We start from the raw sequence: 26,930 nt of genomic DNA, 5'->3' as shown, positions 1-26,930 counted from the left end.
CATAATTTACACCTCCACACACCTACCCCACATCACTTACACATCTACATACCTGTCCCACATCATTTACACCTCCACACACCTGGCCCCCATCATTTACACCTCCACACACCTGCCCCACATAATTTACACCTCCACACACCTGGCCCACATCATTTACACCTCCACACACCTACCCCACAACACTTACACCTCCACACACCTGCCCCACATAATTTACACCTCCACACACCTGCCCCATATCATTTACCCCTCCACATACCTGCCCCACATTATTTACACCTCCACATACCTGCCCCACATCATTTACACCGCTACATACCTTCCCCACATCATATGCATCTCCACGCACCTGCCCCACATCATTTAACCCATTATTGTGCTTTTTAGAGAAATTCACCTGAAAACTGACATGTCTTTATTGGTACACATGTGTAAATGCTAGATTCTGAGCTAGGTACATCACGTGAATGATTATTCATAAGTATGGGTGTACCAGAGGTTCGCACTGTGGGCCTGATTCATTACCGATCGCAACTGCGATTACGCACGCAATCGGCTGATTGTTGTGTACAGCGTATGCATAGCAGTGCGTGAACCGGCCACTGTGATCAGGTTTGCGATCCCAGTGCCCACGCAGACCCATCACAGAGTGACTGTCAGGAAGTGCAGTTTGTGGGAGGAGTCTGCAAAACGCAGGTGTGCCAGGGCGTTTGAACGCCGTTGCATGGGCGTGCAGAAATTATCCACTGCGATGCTGTATGCAGCTTGAGTACTCATAGTGTGCGATGAAGTTAGTAATTCATGAAGTAAGGTCAGAGATTGTGCAGGTGTGCGTGAGGCTGCAGTGGTACCGATGGCTTTGCAGTCTTGCTAAGGATTACGTATGTGTGTAAGGTAAAGTGGGCGTCCTTATGTAGTGCTGCAATGGCATAGCGATCACAATGGATTAGCATACTATCGCAGTGAGACTGCGTGCGTAATCGCTATTACAATCGCAGTTGCGATTTTCGCCTGCTCGGGGTGTGCACAAAAAAAACTTGAATACTATATCACATTTCTGCATGGGCTACATGTAATTTACTAACCAGTATGGCATATATCCAAGAATTTTACAATCTTCTATACTAAAAAATATACCCCTTTTACACCAACCTAAAAGTCCTGGGTTGATGCACGTGAATGCGCACAAACCCAGAATTTTTGTCAGTGTAAATGGATCCACTCGGGTCCAAGGACCCCGGGGGATCTAACTCTGGTAGTTTGCAGGGTTGGGCATGGGTCTTTCCGTGTCACCCTGCAATGTAAACGGCACAATCCGGGTCACGATGACCCAGATCGTGCCGCATGCCGCCTGATTGGCCAGCTTCAGTGGCGCTTGGATATTACATAATCTCTAAACGTCCACTGCAACCCGGGCCGACCAGCACGGAGCAGCGCACCCCACCCGCCCTCCCTGCCTCTGTACCGCTGCGGAGTGAGGTAAGAAGGGAGGGGGGGGGGAGAAGAGGAGGGGGTGGGAGAAGAGCTGCTCACCTGCGCCGGAAGAGCCAGGTCAGTACTGACCTGGCTCCGGTGTGAAAGGTGCGCCCGTGTTGGTGCCGTGGTGTAAAAGGGGTCTGTCCCGGGTTGGAAAAGTGTTCCAAATCCCGAGTCAGACCCGGGATTTTGGTGTAAAAGAGTACTACATTATACAATCAATATACAGATTGAATGAGAGCAATCTACTGTACATAGCACTGGTAATCATAAGGGGTACTGAGTTTTTTGTTTGTTTCATTATGCTTAGCCTGTCTTCCTTAGTATGTTTTGGGTATGTTTTTTTTATTTTATGAGGATGACCAGGATGATCCCTCGCCACTTATTTATTATTAATCACAGTTTCTACATCAGGGTCCATAGGGTATCCACAGGATACCTTGGGTATAGGTAATGACGTCAGGCATCGGGCACCATAGAGTTAAGTTTTCAGCCTCCCAGGATGCACTAGGGTTCCCCTCCTATACCCCACCCCCGAGCCAAGGCATCTCAGTTTCGTTGGTGCCCGGCTCGGAGTCGGAGCACATGTTTAGAGGGGGGCTAAGAATAGCCCCTGAAGTTTTCTTCAAGGCAGCTGTGGCTGCACATCTGGGAGTACAGCATGGACAGTCACTGCTGACGTCCATGCCATCTCCCCTACACCCCGCTGGTACCAGAACGCCGGTACCGATCCGGGGATGCTGGTAAGTATCTGGGGTTACGGCTAGCGGTGACCCCAGATGCTTCGGACCATGGCCGGATTCAAGGGGAGCAGGTAAGCAGTGGGGGTCCCGCGGTGGGTCCCTGCTGAGCACATGGTCCACAGTCCCCAGGCAGGGGGCTCCCTGGGGACTGGCTGCAGCGTGGAGCCAGGTACTAACCTGCGCTTCCACTACCCCCCTGGGACAGCGGGCCGCAGCTGAGCGCCAAGCGCTGCGGCGTCCCAGGGGTTAATTGCATGCCAGGGGAGCACGCCTTCCCTGTATACAGTCGGCGCCTCCCCCGCTGCACACAGCCCTCTCTGCGCTGCTGATTGGCCCTGTGGCAGCGCTCCTCCCCCAGGCCGGCCTCCTCTATGCTCCTCGGTGGCCATCTTTGTATGGTGAACGCTACTGGAGCTGCTAATCGGTGGCATCGCGGTCTGTGTCCCACCGGCATACCTCTCCTCCGTTGACTGCAGGTCTGTGTATGCAGCGCTGTGTCCTACCAGACTCTGTGTAGTTGAGAAACAGCGCTAATAGTGCAGGGATTGATTTCTTCTGCGCTGTATGTGACTTCTGCTAGCGTCTGCTGCCTGTACTTTCTACTGTCAGCCATTTTACTGTCCCTGCTCTTACTCTGCTAAAGCCCTTGCGGTGCGGTGATTGCAGGGCGGTTCTCCCACTATACTAACGAGTATCAGTGAGAGGGGTCACATACTTACCATCATGTCTGAGAGTGAATTTCCTCTCCAGCTTATGTGTACTAAGTGCAATGTACCAATAGTGGAGGGGGAGGGTAACGCGGAGGGGTTATGTCGGCAGTGTTATTTATTGGCGCGGCCAATTACTGTCATGGCTCCGGTACAGGAACCTCCCTGGGCTTGTTTCGCTAAGGCGCTTACAACCCTAGTGGGCCAGTTAGCTCCGCCACCTGCGTTTTCCCAGATGTGATTGTCCCAGTAGTCAGTGGTGTCAACACCCATGCAGGGGTTCCCGAGATAACTGATGGTACCCCACAGTCTCCCTATTTCTACTTCAGGGTCCATAGGGGTCCACAGGGTGACCTTGGGGTATAGCTGGATCCTGGATCCTCGGGCACCACAGAGTTAAAGCTTTTAGCTGCTCCCAGGATGCACTTGGGTCCAACCTCCCCTATACCCCGCCCCCGAGCCACAGGCACCTCAGTTTAAAATGGTGCCCGGCCGGAGTCGGGTCACCCTGCGGGGGGGGGCTGCAGGAGCAGCCCCCTAAAGCTTTTTATTTAACTAGGTTAAATTTATTTTTACTATAGTTTTGTTCTCCAGAGCGGCAGCGCTGGGCTGTCTGTACAGACGCCCACGCTGCCGCTCCTTCTCCCTGCTGGCGCCGCGATGCCAGCACTGAACTGGGGATCGCGGCGGGGGAAGCCAGAGTCTGTACTAGCCGGACTCTGGTTTCCCCCGGGACTGCTGCCGGAAGATGCCGGGGAGCTTAAGGTAAGCCGCGCACCGCTGATTAGCGGCGGTGCGCGGGTAATGCCTTTTATATGCAGTCCCATGCCCCCGGTCTAGGGGACAGACCGGGGGCGCTAGCGGTGGCGGCGGGCCCCCCCTCTATCGGAGGCATACCCCACTAGACCACCAGGGTAAATTAAGCGGCAAGCGGGATGCCACAACCTTGGTGGTTAAATATGCTAGCCAGGGGAGGAAGCCTTCCCTGTCAGCGGCTCCTCCCCTCAGCTCAGCGCGCCTTTCAGCACGGAGTCTGGCGTCGCTGAGCTGCAGATGCTCGGCCACTCCTCCTCTGAGGTCTCCAGCGGCCATTTTCTTACTGGCAGCGCAGATCTTCAGGGAGCACGTGGACCGGTCCCCCTGTGTACCTCTCCCCCGACAAGGACAGTGTACACAGCACTATAGCCCTCCCAGACACTGAATCTGGGAGGTTGATTGTAGTGGAAAGGTGCAGTGAGTATATCTTCCTGCATGGTATGTGACTTTTGCTAGTGCTGCCTGTCTGTGTCTTTTTTCTACTTACTGTCAGCCTGTACCTATCCCTTTCCTTCTCCTACAGGCCCTACAGGTGTGCGGGGGAAGGGCGTTTCTACTGACCTCACCTATATAAATCACGTATTTGTGAGGTCTGTCACATACAGTTGTGTGCTACACAGTACCATATTGTGGGCTGTTGTTCAGCACACTGGTGAGTGCGCACGTTTTCTTCCTAAGTCATGTCTGAGGAGGAGATTGAGCACTCCGGGGCTCCGGCATTGTTCTCCTGCAGGCGCTGTTCTGCAGGAGTGGATAGGGAGGATTTGTCACAGGATGGCCTGTGCGGACGGTGCCAGGCGGTCCCTGGTACGTCTAAACCTCCCATGTCGCAGGAGCCACCATGGGCGATGTTTTCCCAGGTGCTGGTGTCCATCGCGGACCGTCTGTCGGTCCCGACTGCCGCCCCTACTAGGGCGTTGCCCCAGCCTGCCATCCCCCATTCCCCGGGTGTCCCACAATTATTGCAGACTCCCCCGGAGTCTCAGCCTGTTGGTCCCTATGCGGGGTTGCCAATGTATATCCAGTCCACCCCTGTGGCACAGCTGGCTGTGGTGCCGTTTCAGGCTCCTGTGACAGCTCTTCCACCCTGGGTGGATGCGCTTTCCCACACTGTCCAAGATTTGGCGGCAGCATCTTCGGCTTTTCAGTCGATGTTGCGCAGTGACGTGCCCTCCAGGGCGTCTAAACGCTCAGTCATGGCACAGGCTGCGCATCTTTCGGATTCTGAGGGGTCCTCGGATGATGGTGAGGTGCAGGATGACTCAGCCTCAGATGCCTCTGTCCAGGAGGTAGACACTAAGTCTTCCATCAATGTGCGGGCTCTGGTTAAGGCGGTGCGGGCCATTCTTCTGATTGAGGATGAGGCACCCGCTCCCAAGTCAAGGTATCCTAGTTTTAAAAAAGCTAAGGTTACTTCTACAGCGTTCCCCTTGTCTGATCAGTTGACTGATCACATGGCGGTGGCCTGGCAGACGCCCAGTAAGCGTTTCCTGCCACAGAAACGCTTGGCGTCCAATTATCCATCCCGGAAGCGCATTGTAAGAAATGGGAAACTCCGCCTGCAGTCGATTCCCATGTAACACGCCTCATCAGGAGTGCTACTTTGCCATTGCCGTCTATATCCTCGCTGAAGGATCCTACGGACAGGAAGGTGGAGACTTGTCTAAAGTCTATTTATTCTCTCTCAGGGGCTGTAGCCCGGCCGTCCATGGCCATCTCCTGGGTGGCCAAGGCCATTGAGGGGTGGGCCAACGCCTTGGAGGACACGTTTACGGATGAATCTCCGGACGTCCAGAGGGCGTTGTTAGGACAGATGAGAGATGCCGCCTCCTACATTGGAGAAGCATCTTTGGATGCTAGCCTGTTGACCTCTAGGGTTTCGGCGGCAGCAGTGTCTGCTCGTAGATCCTTGTGGTTGCGGTCTTGGAGAGCAGACGCGGATTCAAAGAAAGGCTTGGAGGCCTTACCTTTTAATGGGGAATTACTATTTGGTCCGGACCTGGACAAAATAGTGGATACCCTGGCAAAATCCAAGTCAGCCTTCCTCCCTTCCGCTACTACACCTGCTAAGGTCCGGAGCTCGGCGTTTCGTTCATTTCGGGTTCAGGGCAAGGCAAAGGGTCAGTCCTTCCCGAGGCAGTCCGCACCCAAGACCGCCTCAAAGCCAAAGAAGCAAACCTGGAGTGCTAGGCGCCCTTCTTCCAAGCCAGAAGATAAGCCTTCTGCGTGATGGGACGGGCCTCCCTCTGGGGGACCCCAGAGTGGGAGGCCGACTTCTTCAATTCGCCCAGTGCTGGCACAATACCACCACGGATGCCTGGGTGCGAGAAGTGGTCTCCCAGGGGTACGCCCTGTCTTTTCGGCACAGGCCGCCTTGCCAGTTTTTTTGCACAAGTCCTTCTCAGGACAAAACCAAGGCCTTGCAGGTTCAGGAAGCCATAGAGGCCTTGCTGACGGCAGGGGTCATTATACCCGTACCACAGTCTCAACGTGGGACGGGGTATTACTCTACGCTGTTTCTGGTGCAGAAACCCAATGGCTCTCATCGCCCCATCCTCAATTGAAGTCCCTAAACAGGTTTCTCAGGGTTCCCAAATTCAGGATGGAAACTTTGCGTTCCATCATACTGGCGATGGAACCGGGGGATTATATGGTCTCCCTGGATATCCAGGACGCCTACCTCCATGTGCCTATAGCAACATCGCACCAACGGTTTCTGCGGTTTGCTATTCTCCACAACCACTACCAATTCAGGGCTCTACCCTTTGGTCTCTCCACGGCACCAAGGGTATTTACCAAGGTGATGGCGGTCATGGCGGCTCACCTTCGGAGCCAGGGGATACGGTTGCTACCGTATCTAGACGACCTCCTCTTGCTGGCAAGCTCCCCGGAGGTACTGATCCAGCATCTCCACCTGACGGTCGCTTGTCTACAGGCGCACGGCTGGTTGATCAACTGGAAGAAATCCTCCCTCATCCCATCACAACGGATGGTTCATTTGGGGGCCCTGCTGGACTCTCGTCAGCAACGGATTTTTCTGACTCCAGAGAAGGTCTCCTCCTTACAGCTGCGGATTCACAGTTGTCTGAGCAGTGGCAGAGTGTCGGAGCACTCAGCGATGAGAGTTTTGGGGTCCATGGTGTCGGCATTCGACATGGTGGAGTTTGCCCAGTTCCATTCCAGGCCCCTGCAGGGGCTGATTCTTTCGGAATGGAACGGATTGCCACACAGGATCCGCTCTCAGATGCTGGTGTTGTCCTCGGAGGTGCGTCTGTCCCTAGCCTGGTGGCTGCAGACAGCTCATCTCCTAGAGGTGCTCCCCTTTTGGATCCCGGAATGGGTTCTGCTCACGACAGATGCCAGTCTCCGGGGTTGGGGGGTGGTGACAGGCTCCTTGTCACTTCAGGGTCGTTGGTCGGCGGAGGAAGCGATTCTTCCCATCAACATCCTGGAACTGCGGGCAGTATACAGAGCCCTGCAGTCGACCGGCACCGCTCTTCACGGATGGGCCGTTCAGGTGCAGTCAGACAACGCCACCACGGTGGCGTACATCAATCACCAGGGAGCGACTCGCAGTCGAGCTGCGATGTCGGAGGTGTCCCGCGTCCTGGCTTGGGCGGAGCGCTATCTTCCAGCTCTCTCGGCAGTTTTCATCCCAGGAGTCCTCAATTGGGAGGCAGACTTCCTCAGCCGTTACGACGTGCATCCCAGGGAATGGTCGCTTCATCCAGAGGTATTCCAACTACTCGTGGACAAGTGGGGGCTGCCAGAGCTGGACCTGATGGCGTCCCGTCACAATCACAAGCTGCCTGTGTACGGGTCAAGGACAAGGGACGCAGGCGCAAGTCTGATAGACGCGCTGTCGGTGAAATGGCTGTTTCAACTGGCTTACTTGTTCCCTCCGATATCTCTGCTGCCTCGGGTCCTGCGCAAGTTCAAACAGGACGGAGGCACACTGATCCTGGTGGCCCCAGCGTGGCCCAGAAGGCTGTGGTACTCCGATCTGCGGAGCCTGTCCATCGACGCTCCGTACCTCCTACCTCAACGGCGGGACCTGTTGTCTCAGGGGCCCTGTCTTCACCCGGATCTGGGTCGACTATCTTTGACGGCGTGGCTCTTGAGACAGCCGTCCTGAGGTCTCGGGGCTTTTCTAGCTCCGTTATTACCACCATGCTGAGGGCGCGCAAGCCTGCTTCCGCGAGGATCTATCACAGAGTGTGGCACACTTACTTTCAGTGGTGCGAGGCCAGAAACTATGATCCCCAGGTGTTCCGGGTTTCGCGTATTCTGGCTTTCCTTCAGTCGGGTTTGGAGTTAGGATTACGTCTTTCTTCACTGAAGGTACACGTGTCTGCTCTGTCGGTGTGGTTCCAGCGCAGGATCGCTGCTATACCGGACGTACACACCTTTTTCCAGGGTGTTTTGAGAATCCAGCCTCCCTTTGTGCCACCTGTGGCCCGTGGGATTTGGCGGTGGTTCTTCGGGCCTTACAGGGTCCTCCTTTTGAGCCCTTGGAGTCAGTGGAGCTCAAGTGGCTAACTTTTAAAACTGTTTTCCTCTTGGCAATTGCTTCTGCCAGGAGGGTTTCAGATTTGGGGGCGCTTTCTTGTCGTCCCCCTTTTCTGATTTTTCATCAGGACAGAGCGGTGCTTCGCACTCGTCCTGATTTCCTGCCTAAGGTGGTTTCCAGGTTCCACATTAATCAGGAAATTGTGGTACCAGCAGTCACCTGATCTTTCGGCTGGGGAGACTTCCTTAGACGTTGTCCGGGCACTCCAGGTTTATGTGGACCGGACTAGTTCTGTGAGGAAGTCGGATTCTTTGTTTATCCTCTTTGGTTTTCACAAGAGGGGTTGGCCTGCCAACAAACAGACTCTAGCCCGTTGGCTTCGTTCTGTTATTATTGAGGCTTATATGCAGGAGGGTTTACCTGTTCCAGCCTCTGTTAAGGCTCATTCCACTCGGTCCGTGGGCCCTTCTTGGGCTGCTAGCCGTGGCGCCTCTGCTGTTCAGCTCTGTAAGGCGGCCACCTGGTCTTCCATTCAGACCTTTTTGAGGTTCTATGCGTTTGATACCTTTGCCTCTCAGGATGCATCCTTTGGGTGCCGGGTTCTCCTATCAGCACAGGAGCGTCCCCGCCCTTAGTTGGACTGCTTTGGGACATCCCCAAGGTCACCCTGTGGACCCCTATGGACCCTGAAGTAGAAAACAAGAGATATGGTAAGAACTTACCTTTGTTATCTCTGTTTCTACGAAGTCCATAGGGTCCACAGGGCACCCGCCCTGACGCACCTGGCTTCATATGGGCTCTGTGACTGGTCACCGGTTTTCCGTCTCCCATTTCTGTGAGTATGGTTCTTGTGTGTTCCAGTCTTCCTTCTCTCTGTTTCGTCTCCTCCTCCGGCCTGGGCTGCTTACCAACTGAGGTGCCTGTGGCTCGGGGGTGGAGTATAGGGGAGGTTGGACCCAAGTGCATCCTGGGAGCAGCTAAAAGCTTTAACTCCGTGGTGCCCGAGGATCCAGGATCCAGCTATACCCCAAGGTCACCCTGTGGACCCTATGGACTTCGTAGAAACAGAGATAACAAAGGTAAGTTCTTACCATATCTCTTGTTTTCCCCTCCCCAGGTTTCCCAGGAGCCTGCGTGGGTTAATTCACTGACAAATTCAGTACAGCATTTGTCGGAAGTGTTACAAGGGGAGTCTGTGTTGCAGCCGCACAAGCGGCCTCTGGCGTCTCTGTCTGCTCTTTATGAGGATGACTACGTGACGTCCGATGATGGGGAGATTCTGGATCTATCTGACCAAGAACCTCTCCGTACTAAAGAGTCGGACGCTAAGTCCAAAGTTTATATTCCTGGCCTTATTCGGGCAGTCCGCACGGCTTTAGTCATTGAGGATGATGATCCTCCGGTGTCCAAGTCCAAATATGCCTTTTTCAAGGATATTAAGGGTGACGCCACAGTGTTTCCTCTTTCGGGTCAGTTAGTAGACCATTTAGAGGAGGCGTGGAAACATCCCGGAAAGCGATATCAGCCTCAGAGGCTTTTAGCCGTGGCTTATCCGTTTGCTGACAATTATTTTTCTAAGTGGGAATCCCCTCCACAGGTGGATTCTCACGTGACACGCCTAGTCTGAAGTGCCACTTTGCCCATGCCTTCCATGTCCTCCTTGAAGGATGCTACGGACCGCAAGGTGGAAATCTGCCTGAAGTCCATTTATTCCCTTGCGGGGGGGGGGCGTCCAGACCGGCTATGGCCGTGTGTTGGGTAGCCAGAGTTATGGAGAGCTGGGCGGATAGTTTGGAGGCGTCTTTGGACTCTGGCTGTTCGGCAGAACAGGCCGAGTTGGTGGGAAATCTCCGGGATTCGGCCACTTACATAAATGAAGCCTTGGATATCAGTATCCTCACCTTTCTTCTGCAGCTGTTGCTGCTCGTCGCACCTTATGGTTGCGATCTTGGAAAGCGGACGCTGATTCCAAAAAGGACTTAGAAGCTTTGCCTTTTAATGGAGAAGTCCTATTTGGTCCGGATCTGGACAAAATTGTAGCTACGCTGGCAGCAGCCAAATCTGCATGCCTCCCGTCTGCTGCGGTCCCTTCAAGTTCGGGTACGTCGGCCTTACAGGGCCCAGGGTAGGCCTAAAGCACAGTCTTTTCCCCGACAGGCTGGGCCCAAGAAATCGGCCAAGCCCAGGAAACAGGCCTGGAGTACCAGACGTCCGGCCCCTAAGTCAGATGACAAACCTGCGGCCTGACGGTCCGGGGCCTCCCTTTGGGGGTTCCCAAAGTGGGAGGCCGCCAGCTGCTGCAGTTCGCCCAGTGTTGGTCGATAACCACGACAGACAATTGGGTTCACGAGGTGGTTTCTCACGGGTATGCCCTCTCCTTTCGGCACAGGCCCCCATCCCGGTTCTTCACCACAGGCCTTCCATTAGACCGGAACAAAGCCTTGGAACTGCGGAAGGTTTTGCACACTATGCTCCAGGCTGGAGTTATATTGCCTGTTCCATTCTCCCAGAGGGTCCAGGGTTTCTATTCCAATCTATTTTTGGTGCAGAAACCCAATGGGTCGTACCGTCCTATACTCAACCTCAAGGCACTCAACAAGTCCAAGAGGGTGCCTCGGTTTCGGATGGAGACCCTACGGTCCATCATTCTGGCGCTGGAACCTTGGGATTACATGGTGTCTTTGGACATACAGGATGCTTTCCTGCATGTCCCTATTCTTTTGCGCCATCAGCAGTTCCTCAGGTTTGCAATCCGCAACAATCACTTCCAGTTCCGGACGTTACCTTTTGGCCTGGCGACAGCACCATGAGTGTTCACCAAGGTCATGGCGGCTTACCTGCGGATGCAGGGAGTCCGCATGTTGCCATATCTGGACGACCTTCTGTTGGTGGCAGGATCTCCAGAGCTCCTTCTACGCCATTTGGACCTGACGATTGCAGTACTGTAACGTCACGGCTGGTTGATAAACTGGCAAAAGTCCACCCTGATCCTGTCTCAGAGGATTCTGCACCTCGGAGCCTTGTTGGTCTCCAGACAGCAACGGATCTTTGTGACGGGGGAAAAGATCTCTGCCTTGCAGTTGAGGATGCGCAGTTGTCTACAGTGTCGCCGAGTGTCTCTGCACTCGGCAATGAGGTTGCTGGGCTCCATGGTGTCAGTATTCGACATGGTGGAATATGCCCAGTTTCACTCCAGACCTCTGCAGCAATTGATCCTGTCCAAATGGAATGGACTGCCTCAGAGTCTAAAGTCCCAGACGATGGTGTTCACTCCGAAGGTTCGCCTGTCTCTAGCCTGGGGGTTGCAGACGACCCACCTCAACAAGGGTCGTCCATTTTGGGTGGCGAACTGGGTCCTGTTAACAACGGACGACAGTCTACGGGGCTGGGGAGCTGTCACGGGTCCACAATTGTTCCAGGGCATCTTGGAACTCTGCGCGGTTTTCAATACTCTCCAGCTGGCACATTGGGTTCTCCAAGGTCACCCCGTGCAGGTTCAGTCGGACAACGCCACCACCGTGGCCTACATAAATCGACAAGGAGGAACCCGAAGTTGGGCGGCACTCGTAGAGGTGTCCCGCATCCTGGTCTGGGCAGTATTCATCCCGGGAGTCCTCAACTGGGAAGCGGATTTTCTCAGTCACCAGGACGTACATCCGGGGGAATGGTCTCTGCACCAGGATGTCTTTCAACTTCTAGTGGACAGGTGGGGTCTTCCAGAGATAGACCTCATGGCGTCACGGCACAACAACAAGTTGCTGGTATACGGGTCTCGAACAAGAGACGACAAGGCGTCTCTGGTGAATGCTCTGTCCGTTCAGTGGACGTTCCGGTTTGCTTATCTCTTTCCTCCGTTTTCCCTTCTTCCGCGGGTAATCCGGAAATTCAAACAGGAAGGGGGTACACTCCTGTTGATCGCTCCCGAGTGGCCCAGACGGCACTGGTTCTCAGACCTTCAGAGTCCGCGGACATTCCTCTGCGGTTGTCGCTACGACCGGACCTGCTATCACAGGGTCCTTGTCTTCACCCGGACCCGGCTCGGCTGTCTTTGACGGCGTGGCTGTTGAGACGGCCATGTTAAGGTCCAGGGGGTTTTCCAGTTCTGTGGTGCAAACCATGCTAAGAGCTCGGAAACCATCCTCTGCAAGGATATACCATCGTGTGTGGCATATGTTCTTCCAGTGGTGTCGACCGAGAGGTTATGCCCCTCGGGAGTTCCGTCTGTCTAGAGTGTTGGCTTTCCTACAGGCGGGGCTGGACCATGGGATTCGCCTTGCTTCTCTGAAGGTGCAGCTGTCTGCCCTGTCAGTCTGGTTCCATCGTAGGATTGCTGTGCTCCCTGATGTGCGCACCTTTATGCAAGGTGTTCTTCGCATTCAGCCACCTTTTGTTCCACTGGTGGCACCTTGGGATTTAGCTGTGGTCCTGAGAGCTCTCCAGGGACCGCCGTTTGAACCACTGGGCTCAGTGGACCTTAAATGGCTGACAGCTAAAACAATATTCCTTCTGGCCATTGCTTCGGCCAGATGTGTTTCTGACTTAGGGGCTCTCTCCTGTAGACCCCCTTTTCTGATTTTTCATAGAAACAGGGAGGTGCTGCGCACTCGTCCTGGATTACTTCCCAAAGTTGTTTCAAGTTTCCACATCAACGAGTAAATCATTGTGCCGGCTTTTAACTCACCTGATCTTTCAGTGGGTGAGGCCACTTTGGACGTTGTGCGGGCCTTAAGGATTTATGTTGACCACACTTCTACTTTTAGGAAGTCGGATACCTTGTTTGTCCTTTATGGCTTCCGTAAAAAGGGCTGGCCTGCTTCAAAGCAAACTTTGGTAGGTTGGATTCGTATGGCTATTTCAGAAGCTTATCTTCATGAAGGCCTTCCGGTTTCCTCTGTGAGGGCACATTCCACTAGGTCTGTGGGTCCTTCGTGGGCAGCTCGACGTGGTGCATCTGCAGTCCAGATCTGCAAGGCTGCTACGTGGTCCTCTGTCCATACCCTTGTGAGGTATTACGCGTTTGACACCTTTGCCTCTCAGGATGCTTCCTTTGGGCGGCGGATTCTCCTTTCAGCACAGGAGCGTCCCCACCCGTAAAGGATACTGCTTTGGGACATCCCCAAGGTATCCTGTGGATACCCTATGGACCCTGATGTAGAAAATATGAGATATGGTAAGAACTTACCTTTGTTATCTCTATTTCTACGAAGTCCATAGGGTTCCACAGGACTCCCGCCCTGTCGCATCTGTGCTGCAGATGGGCTTTACTCTGGTCACCGTTTTTTTCTGTCTCCCTGTGGTGAGAATGTGATTCTTGTGTGTGTCCAGATCTTTCTTCTCTCTCTTCCTCCTCCGGCCTATGGCTTGGTACGTAACTGAGATACCTTGGCTCGGGGGCGGGGTATAGGAGGGGGACCCTAGTGCATCCTGGGAGGCTGAAAACTTAACTCTATGGTGCCCAATACCTGACGTCATCACCTATACCCAAGGTATCCTGTGGAACCCTATGGACTTCGTAGAAATAGAGATAACAAAGGTAAGTTCTTACGTTATCTCATATTTTTACTATCAGTGACAAATATAGAACCCTCGTCATTACTGCGTTAGTACATTTAGTACAACAAATGTGTAAAAGATTAAGATAGTCAACAAAACAACATTATTGTGTTCTCGACCAGTTTACTCCAGTTTACAACACTATTGCCGACTACTGTGTGTTTTGTTAATTCATCCTTTAATCTGACTGGTTGCATGAGTTGTTTTCTCACCAGACTAGGAACTGCAGCGGACAGGTCTCTCCCTGGTCTCTTCCAGCTCCCACTTTTACTACCTACGCACCCCACCTCCTCATCCTTACACCTAAGACTGCTGCATTGCAATACAATGATTATAGTTGGAGATTGTCCTTGTTGTTACCTTTTGATTTGTATCTCTTTTGTGTAATTGACAACCACTAGGTAGAGACAGTAGGTGTGAGGTTTAATCCTTCCTTGCCCGGGAGGCAAAATGTATGACAGACACTATGAAAATGCTGAGAGATCCATTGTGCCATTGACTTTAAATGACTGCTGCTTAATTAAGTTGAAAAAAAAAATGGTTAGATCTTTTAGTGCTTTTTAGGAACATTTGGTAGAATTGTGCAGAAGTTGATTGTGTGTGCACTGTATGTATGTGTGGTAGTATGATGAGCACTGCTGGGCAATCTGCCTTATTATACACCGGTCACTGGGCTACGTGGTCCTCTCTGCAGTGCAGGTTGTATGGATATTTGCGTACTACAATTGTAGCCCCCTCAATAAAACCACACAATAGATGTAAATAAGCAGCGACTCTCTGGATCTCCTTGGAGAACTGTATAATTCACAGCCAGCAAGATCGGTTAATGGCACAGTATTCATAATAATCATTAGTCAGTAACAAATCAATAATAATAATAATATAGGGCCTGTGTTATAATATGCTAATGTCGCAGGAGGCGTCTCGTGTAAATAGACGCCTCCTGGCGACTACTCTGATCTGCTGCTGAGTCTGAAGATGCAGCATCGGATCATCTGTGTGAACATCGGTCGTCTGATCAACCTTCAGGATGATGGGAATTCACGATGCTGAAGTCAGTGAAGCTGCGTCCAAGGATGCAGGCACTGGCTTCAGCACGCCTAGAAATCGGGGGGCGGCATGTCGCGGTTTTCTGCAGCGCTGTCTATCGCCTCCACCAAACGGCCGCAGCCCATCAATCGGGCCGTGGCGTCCAGGGCACTGCGAGCGATCTCGCAGAAAGAGATGTACATAAGTCATCGGGGTTTGCGTACATCTCTGAATTAAGCCCATAGTTTTAATAATATATATCATCTTTATCATCTGTTTTTCTACTTGAAATAACAGTATATCGGTAGAATTTGCCACTTTCAGAGCCTATTAATACATGCACACATTTTAAACATCCATTTTATAAATTGCTTACCAGTCACCTTTCAATAGCCTGATACCGAACTTTTCATAAGGTATGTAACACTTTGCCTGATACTGTGCTCGGATTAATGCATACAGTATGTTAATGTTAACCAAAGTAGTATGGTTATAAATGCTACATGGCTTCTGTATGTTTTACTGAATAGTGACCTTGTCAGATTGATAACTTTGCAGCGTGTAATATGTTGTTTCTCGGTATAGTGCAGCAAATATGTGTCAACTTGTCACACTAATGACTGTGAGCACGATCTGACCCCGCTTCATCCATTAGACGCTTTTGCTGGAGGATAAAGTATTTTATTTTTCTTGAGTTGTCAGTGGTATTGTATTTTTATATTGATGTTAATTTATATTACACACACACTATTTTTCTTAAAGGGGAATACTACCAAACAGTACAATTTCTTCCTAGCACTACGGACCGTGATTACGCAAACTACTACTGTATTTTCTACCTTTTGTCTAATTACTTAATCTCTTTTCTTGTGTACGTAAGACTTGATGACATGTAAATCATAGTTACATCAGGCTACCAAGCGCTGCATAGGCCATTTTTCACAATCCCTCGCTCCTCTGTTGGTAATGGTAGGATGCATGGCTGTATAACCATTCTTCGGGTGCATGCTGTTTGATGCTCTGTCACTTAGGAATGCCCTAAAGCAGTGATTGGGAGTTAGGTAAAAGTGTGCAGAACTGCAATTATTAAAATAAAAATAAAAAAACAGTAGCAGCCAATCAAACTACAGATGTGTCATCTAGCCTCAATACGCCACACAGTGCGACTTGCCTAGTGTGAGGGAGCCACCAGGTCCTGTGCTTCTGTGCTAGCGTCTGGCAAAAATGTATCTAAGTCACAATGCAGACTGCTGATCAATGTGATATGTGACACTTGTAGTGTTCCCTCTAGCTCCGGCGGCAGGCAGGGCGCCGGAGCTAGAGAGTGTAATCTTGTGCGCGCGCGCGTCCGAAAAGGGGGCGTGGTTATGAAAAGGGGGCGTGTCTATAAGACGCGTCCCCTTTTCGTCATACTTGGGTGCGTATCCCGGCGCCTACAGACATGCCGGGCAGCCCCCAAGCGCTGCAGTAAGGGAGAATAGATGTCGGGCGCATGCGCCCGGCGTCTATTCTCCGGCGGTGACCGGATCACCGCATGTTTGTCCACCCGCGGGACACTGCGTCCCGCGGGTGAGAACGGCTCCCGCAGGCTGTTAGGGCAGGGCGCTTTTCGCCCTCCTCCTAGAGGGCAGGGTGCTTTTTGCCCTCCAGAAGGAGGGCATGGCGCCGCGCCCAGCTAAAACAGCCTAGCGGGAACACTACACTTGTATATCTGTGTGCGACTGAGTCTGTATATGAACCACAGCGGAACTCAGAATGAATAAAGCTGCGGCAGCTAGATTGTGGCACTTCGCATACAGATTCAGAGACTCAGTCGCACACAGATATATAAGTGTCACATATCAGATTATTCAGCAGTCTGCTGGTACGTCCTAGTCACATCATATTCAGCACAGTCTGCTGGTACGTCCTAGTCACATCATATTCAGCACAGTCTGCTGGTACGTCCTAGTCACATCATATTCAGCACAGTCTGCTGGTACGTCCTAGTCACATCATATTCAGCACAGTCTGCTGGTACGTCCTAGTCACATCATATTCAGCACAGTCTGCTGGTACGTCCTAGTCACATCATATTCAGCACAGTCTGCTGGTACGTCCTAGTCACATCATATTCAGCACAGTCTACTGGTACGTCCTAGTCACATCATATTCAGCACAGTCTGCTGGTGCGTCCTAGTCACATCATATTCAGCACAGTCTGCTGGTACGTCCTAGTCACATCATATTCAGCACAGTCTGCTGGTACGTCCTAGTCACATCATATTCAGCACAGTCTGCTGGTACGTCCTAGTCACATCATATTCAGCACAGTCTGCTGGTACGTCCTTGTCACATCATATTCAGCACAGTCTGCTGGTACGTCCTAGTCACATCATATTCAGCACAGTCTGCTGGTACGTCCTAGTCACATCATATTCAGCACAGTCTGCTGGTACGTCCTTGTCACATCATATTCAGCACAGTCTGCTGGTACGTCCTTGTCACATCATATTCAGCACAGTCTGCTGGTACGTTCTAGTCACATCATATTCAGCACAGTCTGCTGGTACGTCCTAGTCACATCATATTCAGCACAGTCTCCTGGTACGTCCTAGTCACATCATATTCAGCACAGTCTGCTGGTGCGTCCTAGTCACATCATATTCAGCACAGTCTGCTGGTACGTCCTAGTCACATCATATTCAGCACAGTCTGCTGGTACGTTCTAGTCACATCGCATTGCAACTTAAGCTGCCCACACATATAGCAATTTTTTACCCGATTTGGCCGATTTCGACGAATCGTATCACCAAATCGTGTAAAATATGGGCAAATCGTGAGTGTCCACTCATGATCACGATGCCAATGCGTCGTACATCGCATCTTCAGATCTGCCGTGCTGTCGGGCAGATTTGCCAGTCTGGCACACAATGCACTGGATGCACGATAGATTGGACATTTTTTACTCCAAATCGTGAGTAGGATTGCCGGGGAGCTGCCGGGGGAGATTTCAGGGGAAATCGCACACATCGTGGGATCGTGTGCAGATCGCTATGTGTGTGGGGGCGCCTTTAGACGCATTTTCTGCATAAAAAAAGCTGCCTGGCTCTAACAGAGTCTCACGGGACCTGGTGCGCTGAGAGAGGGGCTTTTTAGCGCAGCTGCAGCACAAGATGTATAAGGACACATCTGTATTGATTTAATTGTGTACGATGCGCTAGTTCATATGGCTTACTGCACATCTTCCCATTGCTCTCTATTTATAAGAATTTAGTCTGCCAGGGTTGAGAAAATAGCTTTGAGTTCCATAGAACCATAAAGAGACAATATTTGTAGGAATTTGTAAACTAGGAAATATTATCACACTTGTATATATCCTGACAGCTCCCTAAAGTAAATTCACTGCGCAGAAGAGCTGTACTGATGGACCATGACCATACGCATATGTATGCACTGACCCGAGAAAGCAGGCCCCGTTGCTCATAAATAGATGCCGTGCTTTCCCCTTAGTAGATCTTACTTTTCGCAAATAGTTATTAAGTCTAATACACACGGGCAGTTTTATTCCATTTTATACCACTGGATGACAGAAGATATGATTGGATGTCTCCAGTGCTCTAAGGATCAGTGATCGCTGTGAGAAAGGACGGCAACTTTCACCCCAGCGTCCTCACGTAATTCAGGATACAATGTGGACGCGAAGGAAAAGAGCAATTTGGGATAATTAACCATTTTTTATATTGCTATTTTGTTCTCTGTTGAGGGAAAAATAAATGTGCATGACAAATTTTTGTAAATATATAATATATGGGGGAGATGTATCAAGCCTTCTAAAAAACGGTGAAGTTGGCCATAGCAACCAATCAGCTTTTACTTATTTTACAGAATGTACTTGATACATTATAGTTAGAAGCTAATTGGTTGCTATGGGTAACTAATTAATTTGTCCACTTTTCCACTCTTTAGGAAACTTGATACATCTCCCTCATAGGCCTTGCAAACCAGATGCTGGATCAATTCTCCTTAATGTTCACCATGCCACTGTATGTATTAAGGGCCTGATTCAACGTGCACTGCTGAACGCAGATTCCTGATGTTCGCATGTGCAGAACGGGTATACGATCCCGCTCGCAGACTGGCAGTGATTGTCAGTCTCTGATGTTTGTGGGCAGGGAGGGGGCGGTGATGGCCTCCGTTTCTGGCCTTTTCCTCTAAACTGCGGCGGCCGGCTGCATGACCCCATGGGTCACCTTAACCAGCCGATAGTATGCCGATTATTCGATGCTGCGTTGAACGACACAGCTTGGATAAATAATGCATCGGAGGTGTGATGCCCCCTGTGCATTACCATATTTACCAGGATCGCAATTGCAAAGCTGCTGCGTGTATACATCATATATCTATAGCCTGCGTGCATACATCATATATCTATAGCCTGCATGCATACATCATATATCTATAGCCTGCATGCATAGATCATATATCTATAGCCTGCGTGCATAGATCATATATCTATAGCCTGCATGCATACATCGTATATCTATAGCCTGCGTGCATACATCATATATCTATAGCCTGCATGCATACATCATATATCTATAGCCTGCATGCATAGATCATATATCTGTAGCCTGCGTGCATACATCATATATCTATAGCCTGCGTGCATAGATCATATATCTATAGCTTTGCAATTGCGATCCTTGCTGAATCAGGCCCTAAGTACAGAACTGTAAATATTTTACAATACTATTATTCACTTGAACCCGTTCTTTCTGTTTATATTTCAGCAAACACACAACTACTTCACAGGCCCCCTAGGGATACCCGCCTGGGGCTCATACATCATCTTCATCGTAGCCACTTTGTTGATTGGGCTGACACTCGGTTTGGTAAGATTTGTCCTAATTTTTAATGTTTGAAACATTTGACCATTGCAAGTATATTGGATGTCATTGTGATGCCATCAGCCATCTGCAGTTTTAAGACATACTGAAAATTGTCCTTTCTTGTGTCAGAATTGGTTGCATTCTCTAACTCTCACTACCTTTTCCATGTTATGATTATGTTATGGCATAGAGGACTAATGGTCTTTTCATTGGTAGAGGCCAGATCGCAGTGACTTTTCATGGCCACGATTTACCCCAAAAAATTCTTTGGGGGAAACTGTCCTCGCCAGTCTTTTGTCATTATTAATGGTTATTCATGTAGCACCCGCGTATTCTACAGCACTTTACAGAGCATATATAGGTCATTCACATCAGCCCCTGCCCCAGTGGAGCTTACAATCTCTGTTCTCTACCACATGTACACACACACATATACACTAGGGTTCATTTTGTATGTTTTTGAAGTTTGGGAGGAAACTGGAGCACTTGGAGGACACCTAAAAACATGGAGAACATACAAACTAAACACTGGTGGACCATGATCGGGAATTAAGCTCATGGCCTCAGTTAGGCAGCACTGCCCCATCCATGCTATAAAAATAAACTAATAAAAAGTTTTAAAATAGAAAGAATAATAGTAATAATAATACAAATAATAAGATTTAAAAAAAAAAAAAAATGTATATGTTAAAAATGCTTTATGTTTCCGGAACCAAGCGTACACTAGTACGGGCGATGCAGAGACATACATTATTATACAGGTACAAGTTCAGTTGCATCTCCTCCTGAAGGGCCATAACTGGGCTGTATCAAGGCGTTTTCACGTAGGGTAATGTTCACCAGGAGAGTGTTTGCTGACGGTATGGCGGGTTATGTAGAGTTGTCTAGAATTGAAGGTACGTCTCTATTCAGACTTATTTTTGTGCCAAAGATAGGACTAGCGCTAGTGTGCACTGATGATGATGCTGATGGTTGCCAAACCAAGTGTATGTATACAGAGGGTCTCCCTGCAGAGATGTGTGCAACTCCGCATATAGACAAATACACACAGTTCCATGCATTCAATGTGGGAGCAATTACGGCCAACTTAAGTCCAACTTACAGTGCGTACATAACCAATGATGCCAGTGAGAGAAGATTTTTAGATCTTTTACATCTAATTCAGAAGGCTTACACATTTCCACAAATAATCTCTTGTCCACAATGAGCACACAACACACAAGAAAGCAAGCCAGTGGGGTACAGCCAATACACAAGTCACAACCGAACTAACCATCACCCGCCGCACCAGAATTCCGATAGCGACATAGGGGAGGAATAAAGAGCTACAGACAGTGCCCAAAATATAAAAAACGTAATCCAATATACATCACAGTAGCGCATCATTTTATTTATTTACTAGTCCGTGCTTTTAACTTATATCACTTATGTTTTATGGTAGTTCAAACAGCTTTCAGAAGAGCTTTTAGAACTTCTCTATAAGAATGTGACTAATTATCTCCCAACAAAAGGAGTAGGGGACTCCTGTATGACAGTCTAGTAAACTATCTATTGTCTCTGAGTACTTTAATCCTTGCTTTATGTTTCCCCTACAGATACTGGTGCTACTAGCTGATTGCTTTTGTCCAGCTAAACCCAAGTATGAAGTGGTAAGATCTGGTAAGTCCCATCTACGTTACACTGAGCTACACTGATGATCAATACTCACAGCTGTGGATCTAGTACAAGACACATAACAATTAATATGGCTGCCAGTTTTGCACTGACATAGGGCCCGATTCAGAGCCGCTCGTAAGCGGCCGCTCGTTCGCTCTGAGCGATGTTTGCCCAACTGCGCATGCGTACGGATCGTTATACGCATGCGAACCAGTCAGTGCGGTCGAAATTCACGCGCTCGCAAAATAGCGAATGCCTGATAATTTGAGTGACAGAGGCGTATGTGGGTGGTAACGGGGGAAGGTGCTTGAAAACGGGGAGTGGAGATCCGAACGCAGGCGTGCTTAAAGGTCAAAACGGGCGTTTTATGGGTGTGCATAATTAAAACAGCAGCGTCATTGACCACGTCACTGGGTTATTTTATAGTCAGAACTGCTCGCAAAATTGTGGTAGGAAAAACCAACCCCAAGAATAGCGAGCAGTTCATACCCTGGTCGATGTACTCGATTAATCTAATAAATAGCGGACATGACGTAGGATGCGAGCGGCCAGGGGGCGTATTTTTTAAAAAAACGGCCGCAAGTTTGGTTCGCTCGTTCAGACCTAGAGGCGTGAACAGACCGCAAAGAGCGAACGGTTGATTTGAATAGCCACCCCTATTTTCTGGACGAGCGAGCGCCAATTGCGTCCGGCTCTGAATCAGGCCCATAGTGGCATATAATTGTGTGCCACGTGGAAAAAGAACAATAGTGATAGAGCCAAGTCCCACACACAAAAGAAGGCGGAGACCTACTGATAGAGCTCTAGATTATGGCTAAAGTCCTAGTAACATGGTTCCAACTAAGTTTTCAATGATATCATATATATTCAGTCAGTTATTTCATCACCTTTAAGAAACGTTTAATATTTTTTAACGCCCGCGCTTGGTTTAGGCTAATAAAATGCCTCAATTCTATTACTGTGATAAGTTGGTATGATATTTATACTGCAATAAGAGAGAACTTTTATTCTTTATTTAAGTCACCTTTGTATATTGATGGATCTCTACTGCCCCTCTGATTTTTATCTTATTTGCTTCCTTTATAAGTTCTGTTTTGAGTGTTTTTATAAAAAGAAATATATCTGCAGCCACGTGCTGTACATCATTCTCAGGCAGTTGGAGGAGAGCATCGATCCTTATCCGTCTGTTTGTAGATAATGAACGACAGCTCATGTTAGAGTGTATGTTCTTCATAAGTGTTCTATTTAAGGTAGAATAATGATCTGTTTCTAAGGCTTTTCTAAGGATACCATATGTTGATATAAACATCAAAGGCCTTCTTTAAAACTGTCAGAGGTTTTCATATGCACATTACCATAGAGGTGATTGTGTTTTGTGGATGAAAACCCATGTGTGCACCAGCTTAGTTCTGTCCTGCTGAGATAGCAGAATGCATTAAAAACAGGTCTTACATGCCACAGTACCTATCTGTAGTGGATGTTAAAAAGCTCCCATGAACAACTCATAATAAATTAAAGATCTTTAGTTTCATAGTCAAACCAATTATAAACCCCCCCTCCTCCATCCACAAACCCTACCTGAAAGCTAATCAGTCTTTGTGAGTGACACCTATAATGTTAGGACCCCACTTGTCCTGTAAATGACAAACCATTTTTGGTTCAGTATAACTTGAGGATATGTAGAACATGGTTAAAAGTCCAAAATGTTTACTTGAATCCGAAAGTAAACATCAGTGAGGTCATTAGTTCCTAGGGAAGTGGTAGGTTTAATCCTCATGGATATATCAGTGATATGAGCACAACCTAGTGAGTAGGTAGGTTACTTACTGTGTGCCTCTCCCACATCCGATTGTGGCTTCATCCTTTGGGGCTTGCAAAAATGTAAATTGTTGGTGCTTGTGCTAAAAAGAATTGTCAAAAAACTGCTCCAACAAAAACAAAAGAAACTTGGTGGCCAAAAATAGTTTCTTGTGATATAAACTTATTATTGCAAATAATGAGACCCAAAAACAAGGTTCTACTTCTATTTTGCTGACAGTAATATTTTATAGTACTAAAACCAGTTGCCCCTGTTTCACTGCAGACATAAGCAAGGAAGAGGTGGGAATTCTAGATCAAGAGCCAAAGGATTCTTCTGATGAAAAAAAAGCTGCGTCTGACCACGACGCCATCGAAGAGGACAATGAAGAGGACAATGAAGATGAGAATGAAGAGGACAATGAAGATGAGAATGAAGAGGACAATGAAGATGAGAATGAAGACGAGAATGAAGATGACTTAGAGGAGGAAATGAATAAAGATGAAGGAGATGATAGCGGTGCTGAAGATATTGAGGAGGACTCGTCAGAAGAGATCTCTGAGACAGGGGATGAGGAAGACCCTAGCACTGATCTACAGCAACCACGTGCTCCCGAATCTGAAAGTGCCCTGAGACAACGCAGAAGTGAAGCAGTGGATAGTGGACATTAGACCTCTTTATTTACATATGTTTATGGACCAAAGATATGTCGCCATCATATTTTTGTTTTTGAAGAAGGCTTTTTTGTAGCATGATGAATCCGTATACTGCATGGAAGCGACCTTTCCCACCATAACATAGCAAAGAGTGTTTTTAAAGTTGTTCCCTGATTGTTAGGTTTCAGAATCGCAATCAAAATGTATTTATTTACCATCCCCCATTAAGAAAGTCTGAGATGTACCTGAGTTTACACCAAGTTCTTTCTACCTGGTTAGGGAATTTCACATACAGTTGAATTTTCCATTTATTGTTTACATTAATCCTGTTTTCAATGTAGATGTGAACAGACGTTAGCTACACTATGTAGAAAATATGAAGTTGCAGTTTTACAGCGCACGCATTTCTACATTTTAAGGCAGACTTGGGCAGCCTGTGGTTTTCGTGGAACTGCAAGTCCCAGCAGGGCATGCCAGAATTTACCTTCAACTCTTCCTCAGCCCCAGAGTGGCTAGAATACAGTAGGGGGGCCAAGGTTGTTAATATTTGCTGTAGTAATCGGCAAAAATATTTAGTTTCATTGAAATTTGGCAACCTTTTAAAAGGGGGCAGAGGGAGACAGTTACAGACATCAGGGGGATATATAACAAGTGCATTAATCTAAATGAGATGCAACATTTTGATACACAAAGTCACTTTGCTGCACTGAAGATATGAGCTAAATTGCTTTGCATCACATTTAAGTGGAAGAATAAACTCCTATAAGAAGTGGTCATTTTGAAGTACTGATTAACATATATAAATGTACTGAAGTTAAATGAGTTGAATAATACAGTAGAGCCATATATCAGGGAATGGAGGTATGTCATTACATATTGAGCTCTAATAGTATTTTAAACATGAAGTAATCCTCTCAAATGTGAAATAGACTGGTGTAAAATGAAATTGGCTCATTCAGTTGCAGGTTTTTCTGGCTTAAATGTGTATAATAATCATTACAGGAAGCAGTAATTTGCATCGATTACCTGACTTTAAACAAGCTTAGGTTTGTACTTACACCAATTTACACCGTTGTTGGTGGGTAGCAGAATGCACACAAGTGGGGACTTATGTTGGTAATCCAACTCGGGTGTACAGATCCGCTAGTAGGTTTAGGACAAAGATTACAGTACTGAGGTCCCAAATTCCTTTCCAAAATATGTGAATGTATCCTTAAAATAGACTCCACCGTGTTCTCTTGAAGCAAAAATGTATTCACTGTTACAAAACTCTGTGTGACTCTCTATTATATTTTAGAATTTGAGGGATATGTTAGGGTTTGGGGGAAGATGGGATTAGGGTTTGAGTTAGGTTTATGGTTCGGAGTGGGTTATGATCTAGGGTTAAAACTTAAAATAGATTCAGGATGATAGAATAAAGATGATAAGGTTCCTGTTCGTGTTTTCTACTGCTCTTTACATTTCAGTTGAAAGAGGTAACAAAGAGTCCTCTAGTTTTCCTAGAAGATCAGACTGAGACACAATAGGACCCATTGTGGGGAATTCAGTTCAGTGCGATGGATGAGATTGCAACGTTTTGGAGCAACAAGTCACAACAATCTACATTGCAAGTTGTTCCTCATATCCCATAAAGGTGAGACGAATACGTGCGCAGCCGGGCATCACGGCAGTGCTAGACACCGTAACGTGCTGAATTGAATTCCCCCCCATTGTGTCCCATGGTTACTTTGGCATTGGCTCCTCCCATTATTTTATAGCAGATGTCTTCCCAGGAGCCAAGAATCGTAAAGCTCAGCCCCAATTCTCTGATTGTCTTGTGAGGTTATATAGGAAAATGAAGGGATTTTGTTACGCGTTTTTTTTTTTAAGTTACTAAATATGTTTAAATTGACTTTTAATAGAACATGTTTTCTGTAAAATTAGCTCAGTGGCTTTAAAAGCTGTCCATTGCTGCTGGCACACAGCTGTGTCAGTGACCATCCAAGCCTTTCCTTCCACTTCACTATATGGCAGATGTTTACGCTGTTCTCGTGGTCCTGATTTGGATGCTTCTAGGGAACCACTGTCTTGATTTTAACCCCTTCCTGTATTAGGTCATTATATTGTGCATTGCCACCAAAATGATAATTGTAAAGGTAACCAAAGGAAAATGTTAATAGTTTAGTGGATGTAAAATATAGTTTATAAAACACTGACAAAAGAGATTAGTATTGTATACATTTTTTCTTTCTTACACTTGTTTGTCATGGCATTGTAATACTGAATTCTCCACCTGTTGGCATTTCATTTGCCAGTTAAGTCTAGTTTATTTCCACCTCATTTCCAAGCCTCAGGAGCTACCTTGCTACTTATTCATACTTCCTCTCTATAAACGAATGGAGAACATTGTTTTTTTTTTTATATACCAAGTACTGAGGGCTGTTTAGTGTCTTCAAGAAGAACCTATATAATATCATAAATCTCACTAGTGTGCGCCACAGAATTCCGGTCTTCATCAAACAGTCGGAAATTGGAATAGCCAGCAATAGTATTTTTAATTTACAAAGTCCAAGTGGTAGTATGTGCCACCTCCATTTACACCACTTTGTCTTACTTCCTCTTTCTACCGTTAAATAGCCTAAGGTTACAGATTGCGTAGATAAAGTTCAACCCAGTAGAGTCATTTAATAGACATCTGGAGTGCTGTGTTGCCTTAAATACAAAGAGGGTATGGTAATGAAGAATATTATTTAACATTTTTAATCATTACCCAGCTATGCTTGCGTGTTTTCTTTATGTCAATTTGCTGATTTTTAAAGTTTTTATACATTAAAATATATTTGTCAGTGGCATAAATGTTGAAATAAAAGAATTCATCTGGGTATGCCTAGGTGGCAATATACTGAGTGTATGTTCTCAATTTGCCTATTTTCTATGTGTTAAATCTGTGTTGGCTACATAAAAGCTTCTTCGAGTGCACTCAACACAGTGGAAACAATCACGAATGAACCAATATTAAGCCTATAGATTCACTCACAACTCGTGACATCCCCGAGACATAAGCAGGCACCAGTTTGATTACGGGCTGCAGTGCGGAGACCAAGTCCGGGTCTCTCTAGTGTTAGAGCTTTAT

At 48.0% G+C, this 26,930-nt stretch overlaps 1 protein-coding gene across 1 annotated transcript in view; it reads left to right on the top strand.

The window, feature by feature from the left end:
* TMX4 (thioredoxin related transmembrane protein 4) overlaps nucleotides 1-26,704 on the top strand; it is a 99,960-nt gene extending 73,256 nt beyond the window's left edge. The window contains exons 6-8 of the mRNA XM_088478038.1: nucleotides 19,610-19,711; nucleotides 21,304-21,367; nucleotides 23,448-26,704. Coding sequence (XP_088334164.1) covers nucleotides 19,610-19,711; nucleotides 21,304-21,367; nucleotides 23,448-23,833 — 552 coding nt within the window. The 3' untranslated portion in view covers nucleotides 23,834-26,704. The remainder of the gene's footprint in view (nucleotides 1-19,609; nucleotides 19,712-21,303; nucleotides 21,368-23,447) is intronic.
* Nucleotides 26,705-26,930: the final 226 nt, after the last annotated feature.

The sequence above is a fragment of the Taudactylus pleione genome, unplaced genomic scaffold (assembly GCF_031769625.1).
Source record: "Taudactylus pleione unplaced genomic scaffold, aTauple2 ptg000206l, whole genome shotgun sequence".
NCBI lineage: Eukaryota > Metazoa > Chordata > Amphibia > Anura > Myobatrachidae > Taudactylus > Taudactylus pleione.
Note: the sequence above shows the minus strand (reverse complement) of the source record. Positions and strands in the feature narration are given on the sequence as shown.